General features: G+C 61.0%; 1 protein-coding gene across 1 annotated transcript; it reads right to left on the bottom strand.

Moving 5' to 3' along the window:
• Positions 1–3: 3 nt before the first annotated feature.
• On the bottom strand, positions 4–7,272 carry SF1 (splicing factor 1; the record flags this gene model as incomplete). The annotated part of the gene is made up of 12 exons (XM_027632117.1): positions 7,150–7,272; positions 5,555–5,630; positions 3,444–3,596; positions 3,262–3,351; positions 2,539–2,722; positions 2,346–2,461; positions 2,162–2,269; positions 1,555–1,728; positions 1,161–1,405; positions 507–566; positions 268–418; positions 4–54 (listed from the first exon to the last, which is right to left on the bottom strand). Coding segments are annotated over exons 1-12 (1,463 nt in total), but the record flags the coding sequence as incomplete, so codon positions are not given.
• Between the last annotated feature and the right edge of the window lie 232 nt (positions 7,273–7,504).

Raw genomic sequence — 7,504 nt, 5'->3', positions numbered from 1 at the left:
GCTGCTGCCAGGGCGGGAGGGAGGCGTTGCCAGCGCTCGTGGTGGTCGTCGTATCTGGGGGGGGAAAGGGCTCGTTAGCACCGGTGCTAATTAGCGGGACCCCAGAAAGAGCAAAACGAACAAGTCTCCCGCCCCCAGGGGAAATGACCCAAACCCGGGGAAAACACCCCAAAACCCCTCTGCCCTGCCCTCTCCCCCAGGGCCACCCTTCCCTCCCCACCCCACCCCAGAGCCCCCAAAACCCTCAGGCCCCCCCTCACCACTCACTTTGCTGCCAGGGCAAGGGGGTGCTGCTGCTGCTGGGGGGCGGCGGCGGCTGCTGCTGCCAGGGAGGGAGGGGGCCGGAGGGGGGGGGGCGGCTGCCCACCGGGCGGGGGGGGCGGCGGGGGCAGCATACCCAGCGGCGGCGGCATCATACCTGGGGGGGCAGAAACGGGGGGCTCAGAGGGATTTTGGGGGTCAGAGGCGGGTGGGCAGGGGGCTCAGGGGTTTTGGGGGGTTCTCACCTTTTCCCTGGTGCAGGCGATAGACCCCAGAGCCCACCGGCGCATTTCCCAGGTACTGATCTTGAGGGAATGAGAGACCGTGGCCTTAGGGATGGGGGGGACCCCCCCCCACCCCAAAAACACTCTTCCCAAATTTCCCCTCCCCCTCTCCCCCCCCCCAAATGCTCCTTCCCCAAAAACCCCCCCAGGTTCGGATCCTGCACTGTGAAACCACTGCCTGGGGAAACGCCCTTTTCACCTCCAAAATCGTCCCTCCCCCAGTTTCCAGCCCTCACCCCCAAATCCCCCCTCACCCCCTAAAAAATCCTCCCCCCTCTCCAAAACCTTCCGAGGTTGAAGATGAACAAACCCCACATCTGAGGGGTACCCAAACTGCCTCCTTTTCACCCCCAAAATCCTCCCAGCTCCCCCTCAAAATCCCTACCCCCCCACTCCCTAAATCTCCCCCCAAATCCCCCAGCCCCTCCCAAATTCTCACACCCCTCTTCAAGAACTTTCCAGCTCCCCACCCTGGAGGAACCGCTGTGCCATTGGGGGGGTGCCAACCCCCCCTTTTCACCCCAAAAAACCCTTTTCCAGCCTCCCCCCCCTGCATTTGAGCACCCAGCCCCCCCCACTCCTCCCCCAAACCCCCCCAGCCAGGATTGTCCGTACCCATGTGGTGGGGGCCGGGGTGCCCCGGGGGGTGGGGGCCCCCCCCCATGGGGGGGTGGTGGGGCTGCATCCAGGGGGGAGGCCCGTTTGGGGTGTGCTGCAGTGGGTGCCCCCCATGGCCCCCCCCCATGCTGGCCATGGGGTGGGGGAAGCTGTGGGGGCCCCCTGGCCCCCCTGGTCCCCCATGCAGCCCATGGTAGGGGCGGTTCTCCGAGGGTGCTGAGCTCATCCAGGGGGGGCGGCTCTGTGGGAAAAGGGGGGGTCACACAAGGTCCGGGGGGGTCACAGGGGTCTGGAGGTCTGACAGTTCAGGGACTTTGGGGGGCTCGGAGGGGATGGAGCTCACCCGGGGGGGGGGGTCTGTGGGGGGGGGAGGGGGGGGGGCAGGGGGCGGGGGGGGGGCTGCCCCCCAGCCTGGCTGGCGGCGCGGTGGCTGCTGGACAAGGGGCTGTTGTTGTGGGCGGCGTTGGAGCTGACGGACACGGGGGCCTCGCCCAGCTCGGCCATGAGCGACAGGTACTCCTTGTCCATGCGCGCCTTGTCCTGCGCAGACTGCGGGTCCCCGGGCCTGCAACGGGGACAGGGAGACCGGGGGGCTGCACCCCAAACCCCTCTGGCTTTGGGGAGATCTCAGCGGCATCGGAGCATCCCAAGGGATTTTGAGGGGGATCTCGGGCAGGTAGGGAGGATCTCAAGCGGGTTTCAGGGGCTTGGCAGAATCCCAGGGGGTTTGAGGGTGGATCTCAGGGGTTCTGCGGAGGATTTGGGGAGATCTTGAGATATTTGGGGAACCTTGGGATTTGGGAAGTGTTTGGGGGGGGGTCTCAGGAGATTTAGGGAGCATTTGCAGAGAATTCAGGTGGTCTGGGGGGATTTCAGGCGAGTCAGAGAGGATCTCAAGGGCTTTAGGACGATCTCGGGGTGGGGGGTTGGTGGTTTTCTGGGGTCTCAGCAGGGTTTGGGGCATTTTAGGGAGATCTGAGGGTTTACTTTGGGGTCACCTGGCAAACTTGCAGTCAGAGGCGATGTGCCCAGCGCCGCCGCACTTGGTGCACACGGTGGTGTTGGTGATGCTGCGGGTCTCGGTGCTCTGCCACGGCCGCAGGATTCTGCAGGGCACAGGGAGGTTATGTGGGGGCTCGGGGGGTTATCTGGGGTGAACTGGGGGCGTGGGGCCCCCCTGACCTGTTGTCGTCCTCCCGCAGGGTCCCATTGAGCCGCGCCAGCTCCCTCAGCTGCATCTTGCGCAGGTCGTTCTGGTCCTCGGGGGTCTCGATGCCCTGCTTCAGGATGTTCCGGATCTGGGGGGCATAGGGAGTGTCAGGGGGATCTGCACTGCCAGGGGCCCCCCTCCAGCCCTCCCGGGACACCCACGGACCTGCTCCACAGCCTTCTTGACGTTCTCCATGGTGTTGGCAGTGACCAGGGCGTGCAGGGGCTCGTCCTCGCCCGGCAGCATCTGCCCGTCCTTGCGGCCCACCTTGCCCTCCTTCACCGAGCCCTTGCCCCGGATCATGATCTTGGCATTGCACTCCTTCTCGATGTTCTTCAGCGTGTTCCCCCTGGCAATCGGGCACCCAGAACAAGGGGGTCACATATGGACTCAGGGGGACACCCCACGGGTCCACCCACACCGGGACGCTGCAGCCCCTGCCCTGGATCACGACCTTGGTATTATACTCCATGTTCTTCAGCGTGCTCCCCCTGGGAACGGGGGATCCCAAAATGGGGGGGATGGAGCCCACAGGCCCATTGGGGCCCCCCCCACCGGGGGATGGTGCAGACCCAGCAGCACATGGCTCATTAGGAGCTCAAGCTCATTAAGAACACAGGGGATCATTATACACCCCGCAAGTTATTTAGGGTGAGGAACGGGGCACAACCCAGGAAGGGGGAGGGGAATGGGGTCACCCAGTTGGATTGGGGGGGGGCACCTCACAAACCCACAGGAGCACTCACATCAGGACCCCACCGCTGACAAGATGGGGACCCAGCAGCACCCCAGTGCCATTAGGAGCTCCCCAAATTTCTGGGGTGAAGCCCAGGGGACTCCTCTCCAGTCTCACAGTCCCCCTAACCCCCTGAGTTTCAGGGTGCCCACCTGGGCCCGATGAGGAGCCCCACGAAGTTGATCTCGGGGTACTCGTCCTGCGGGATCATCACCTTGTCGCTCACTCGTGTCGCCGGCGGCCTGGGGGAGTGAAAGGTGGGGGGTCAACCCCTCAGGGGAGCCCCAAAACAGACAGAATCAGCCCCAAATCGGGGTGGGGGGGACCCCCTCACTTGTAGTCAGCCGGGGGCTTGAAGTCGGGGTTCAGGGCCACCATCTCGGTGATGAGGTTGTGCCGCTCCTCCTCCAGCTTCTTGCGCGTGCGGAACTCGCGCGTGTTCAGGCGCTTCCCCTCGCTGTTGTAGATGGGCTCCGGGGAGGGGGACCTGCCCAGGGGGGTGGGGGGGTCACCAGAGTGCCCTGACACCCCCCCAGAGGGGGCTGTGCCCAGACCTCCCCCAAAGCCTCCCCAGCCCCTCGGGTGTGGGGCCCTTCCCGGCCCTCCCTGTTGTCAACGGGTCCTGGGGAGGGGGACCTGGGGGGTCGGGGGGGTGTCACCAGGGCCAGCACCCCTCCAGGGTGAGGGGGCTTATCCCTGACCCCCCAAACCACCACAACCCCCACACTGCCCCCCTCTGCCACAACCCGGGGCGGGGGCTGCCCCCTCCCACTCCCAGGAGGGGCTTAATTGGGAGGGGAACATTAATTAGTGCCCACTAAAGGCCAGAAGAGCCCCCCTCCCGTAAAATCAGCCGCTCTTGCCCCTCTTTGCCCGTTTCTCTCCAGTTTGGGCCCATTTTCCCTCGCTTGTTCGGGGTTTGGCCCCTTTCTCCCTGGCTTTCTCCATTTCTCCCTGCTTTTGCCCCGTTTCTGCTCCTTTTTTCCCTGGTTTTGTCATTTTTGCCCGTTTCTCCCCAGCTTTGCCCGTTTCCCCAGTTTCAAGGAGGAAAAGGTCCCTGTCTGGGGGGGCCGCGCGGCTTTGGCAGCCCTGGAGGGAAGAGTCAAGGTCGCTTGAGCTGAGCCGTGTCGGGGTGAGAAAATCAGATTATGATTAAAAATCAGAATTATCAGCGAGGAAGGAAAAAAAAGAGTCAGAATCGCTCGGGTTTGGTTAAATCGGCCCTTGGCTCCCCTCCCCCCAAAATAGCGAATTTTGGCAGCGGCTGCAAGAAGGGAAGAGATTAAGGCGGATCCTCCAAAAACAGCCGGCGCGGGCGACAGTCGAACCTGCCCCCGTTTTGGGGGGAAAAAGCGACTTTTCGGGGTTGGCAGCAGCCGGGTCCTCGGTGGAACTGCGACGTCACTGTCCCCGCTCGTGATTAATCGTTAATTCATTAATTAATCCCCCCCCCCAGCGCTAACGACGCCGCAGCGCGGAGCGGCCTCGGCCCGGGCGCTGCAGGAGCAAGGCTGGGTTAGCGCGGGGCCTGCGCCCCCAAACCTGGGACACCCCCAAAACCTGGAGGTGCGGGGTGACCCCCAAAACCTGGGGGGCCGGAGGGTGTCCCCCCCATGCCGGGACCCAGGAGGGCCCCCCCGGCCACCACAGGGCGAGGGACCCCCGTGAGGTGAGGGATCCCTGAGGACACAGGGACTGCCCCAGGACTGGGGACCCCTGTAGGGCGAGGGACCCCCACAGAGCTGGGGACCCCATGGGGTGGAGGGACCCCCATAAGGTGAGGGATCCCTGAGGACACAGAGACCCCCCCAGGGTTGGGGACCCCCTCAGAGTAGGGATCTCCTGAGGGGCGAGGGACCCCTGTGGGTTGGAGGGCCCCCCATCCTGGCCTTCCACAGAAAAATGGGACCAAAACAGGTGGAAAAGATGAAAGGGGGGTTGGGGCTGGAATTTGGCCCTTTTTGGGGGGCTGATGGCAGCTCTGCCCCCCCTCAAGCCGAATCAGAGAAAAAGAAGGGGAAGGGGGGGGGAAAAGGGGGTGAAAGGAGGAGCAGTGGGGCCGGGGGGAGCAGAGGAGCCGGGGCCTTGTTCAGCCACCAGAGCTCGTTAATCTGCCACCGTGGGTCGTTAATCCACAGCTAACAAGGGCCAGGCCGGGGTCAGTGGGGCACAGAGAGCACCCCAAACCCGGGGGAAGGGCCCCAAAGTGGGGGGGTCCCTGGATCAGTGTGGGGTACAGAGCAGCACCCCAAATCCGGGGGAAGGGCCCCAACACAGGGGGGGCAGCGGGGGGAGGTCCCATCCTGCCCTGGGGGTTTGGGGTGCCCAGGTCTCCCGTGCACAGTTTGCGGGTCACTGAGGGGGTGCCCAGGTCTCGGGGGGAGCCCGGGGGGGTCTCAGGGGTCCCGGGGGGGCCCGGGGGGGGGGGGGGGGGGAGGTCCCGACCTGTCCTCGGGGTTAGGGGGGATGCCCAGGTCTCCCGTGCGCAGTTTGCGGGTCAGGTCTTCGATCTGCAGTTGCACTGGAAGGAACCCGGTCCCGGAGAGGTGAGAGAGACACAGTTACAAAACACCCACATTTCGCCCCAAAACAACATTCCTCCCCCACATCCTGCCCCAGCCCAGCTCGGCCGGGCTAAAACTCCACTTTCTACCTACACCGGCTCCGTGGCACCAAAAACAGGCATTACTGCCCTAAAACCAAACGTTATGGTGAGAAAAAACCAGGGGTTATCACCTAAAATTGACATTATTAGCAGAAAAATAGGCCTTCTTATCAATAACAGCAGGTTATTACCCAAAAAGCACATTATTCCCCCAAAAAAGCACATCATTACCAAAAAAAAGCAGGTTATTGCCAAGAAAAAATCATATTACCAAAAAATTCACATTATTACCCAAAAAAGCACATTATTACCAAACCTCCTAGCATTATTATGGAAAAACTAGAAATTGTTATCATAAAACCAGACATTATTACCTAAAACAGAAGATTATCAGTCAAAAAAAGACATTATTTCCTAAAATACCATACTGTTACCTAAAAAGCGAGATTATTACTTAAAAAGGTAAACGTTATCACCTAAAACCACAGTTTTACCTAAATGAACCACAATTTTACCTAAAACAGGACATTGCTAAAAAATCAGACATTATTACCTAAAAGAACCACATTACCCAAAAGACAAAATTACTAAAAAAAGCAACTGTTATTGCCTAGAACAGGAAATTACATTAAACACAGACATTATTATCTAAAATACCTCATTGTATCAGAAGCACATGTTACCAAAAGAACACTGCCACCTTAAAACACACATGACACCTAAACAGCACGTTACATCAAATACCGAACACTGATAACCAAAATAAAGAGATTATTGCATTAAAATGACACATTATTGCCTAAAACTGCACATTGTTACCTAAAACTGCAGGTTTCAGCCTAATCCACTCCCCACCCCCCAGAGGTCACTTCTGTTGGTAACTGGGGAGGAATTTGGGGGGCAGCCTGGGGGGTCACATGGCGGTCACTGTCCCCCAGGGCCCAATTTGGGCCCAAACTCCTGAATTTTGGCCAAGGCTGGTGGCTGAGACACCAAAGTGACCCCTGGGGGACAGTGGGGGCTGTGCCCTCCCATTGCCCCCAGCCCCAATCAGGGGGTTCTGACCCCAAATCTGGGGGAGGGGGGGAGGTTATGACTCCAAACCCCCGGGGATTCCAATCCCAAATCCTCAGGGTTCTGACCCCAACTCCCCACGTTTTAACCCCAAATTTGGGGGTGTTATCGATGCAGGCACGGGAGTTCTAATGCCAAATCCTGGAGTTCTAACTCCAAATCTCGAGGGGGGGGTTCTGCCTCCAAACCCTGGCGGGTTCCTCCCGATTTGCCCCCAGACCGTTACCGATGTGGGGGTGCAGCCTAGGCAGAAGGGTCTGATCCCAAACCTCGGGTTTTGACCCCAATCTCGGGGGGGTTCTGACCCCAAATCCCGGGGACTGTGACCCCAAAAGCCCCCGTTTTTCCCCCAAACCGTTACCGATGTAGGCGCGTTCCTGCTCCCGCGTCAGCCCGGGCGGGATCACCGTGGGCATCCCCGGAATCACCGTCTTCTGGTCCAGTGAGTCCTGGTTCCAGCGGCTGCGCTTCCGCTTCCGCGGGAAATCTGGGGGGAAACCAAGGGATGGGGGCAAATCCGGCACTGTGGGGGGGACAAATCCCGACACCCGGGACACACGCACACAAATCCCGGCACCAGGAGGGCGCGGGCGGACACGGGGACGAGAGGAGGACAACGGGAGAACCTCCGTCCCCGGCTGGGGTTCAGGGGGGTCGCTCTGTCCCCGTGGGATGTTTTGGAGGGGTCGCTCCACCCTCGCGGTGTGTTTGGGGGT

Source organism: Corapipo altera, unplaced genomic scaffold (assembly GCF_003945725.1).
Source record: "Corapipo altera isolate COAL_440 unplaced genomic scaffold, ASM394572v1 61275, whole genome shotgun sequence".
Lineage (NCBI taxonomy): Eukaryota > Metazoa > Chordata > Aves > Passeriformes > Pipridae > Corapipo > Corapipo altera.
This window is presented reverse-complemented; position numbering and strand designations above follow the sequence as displayed.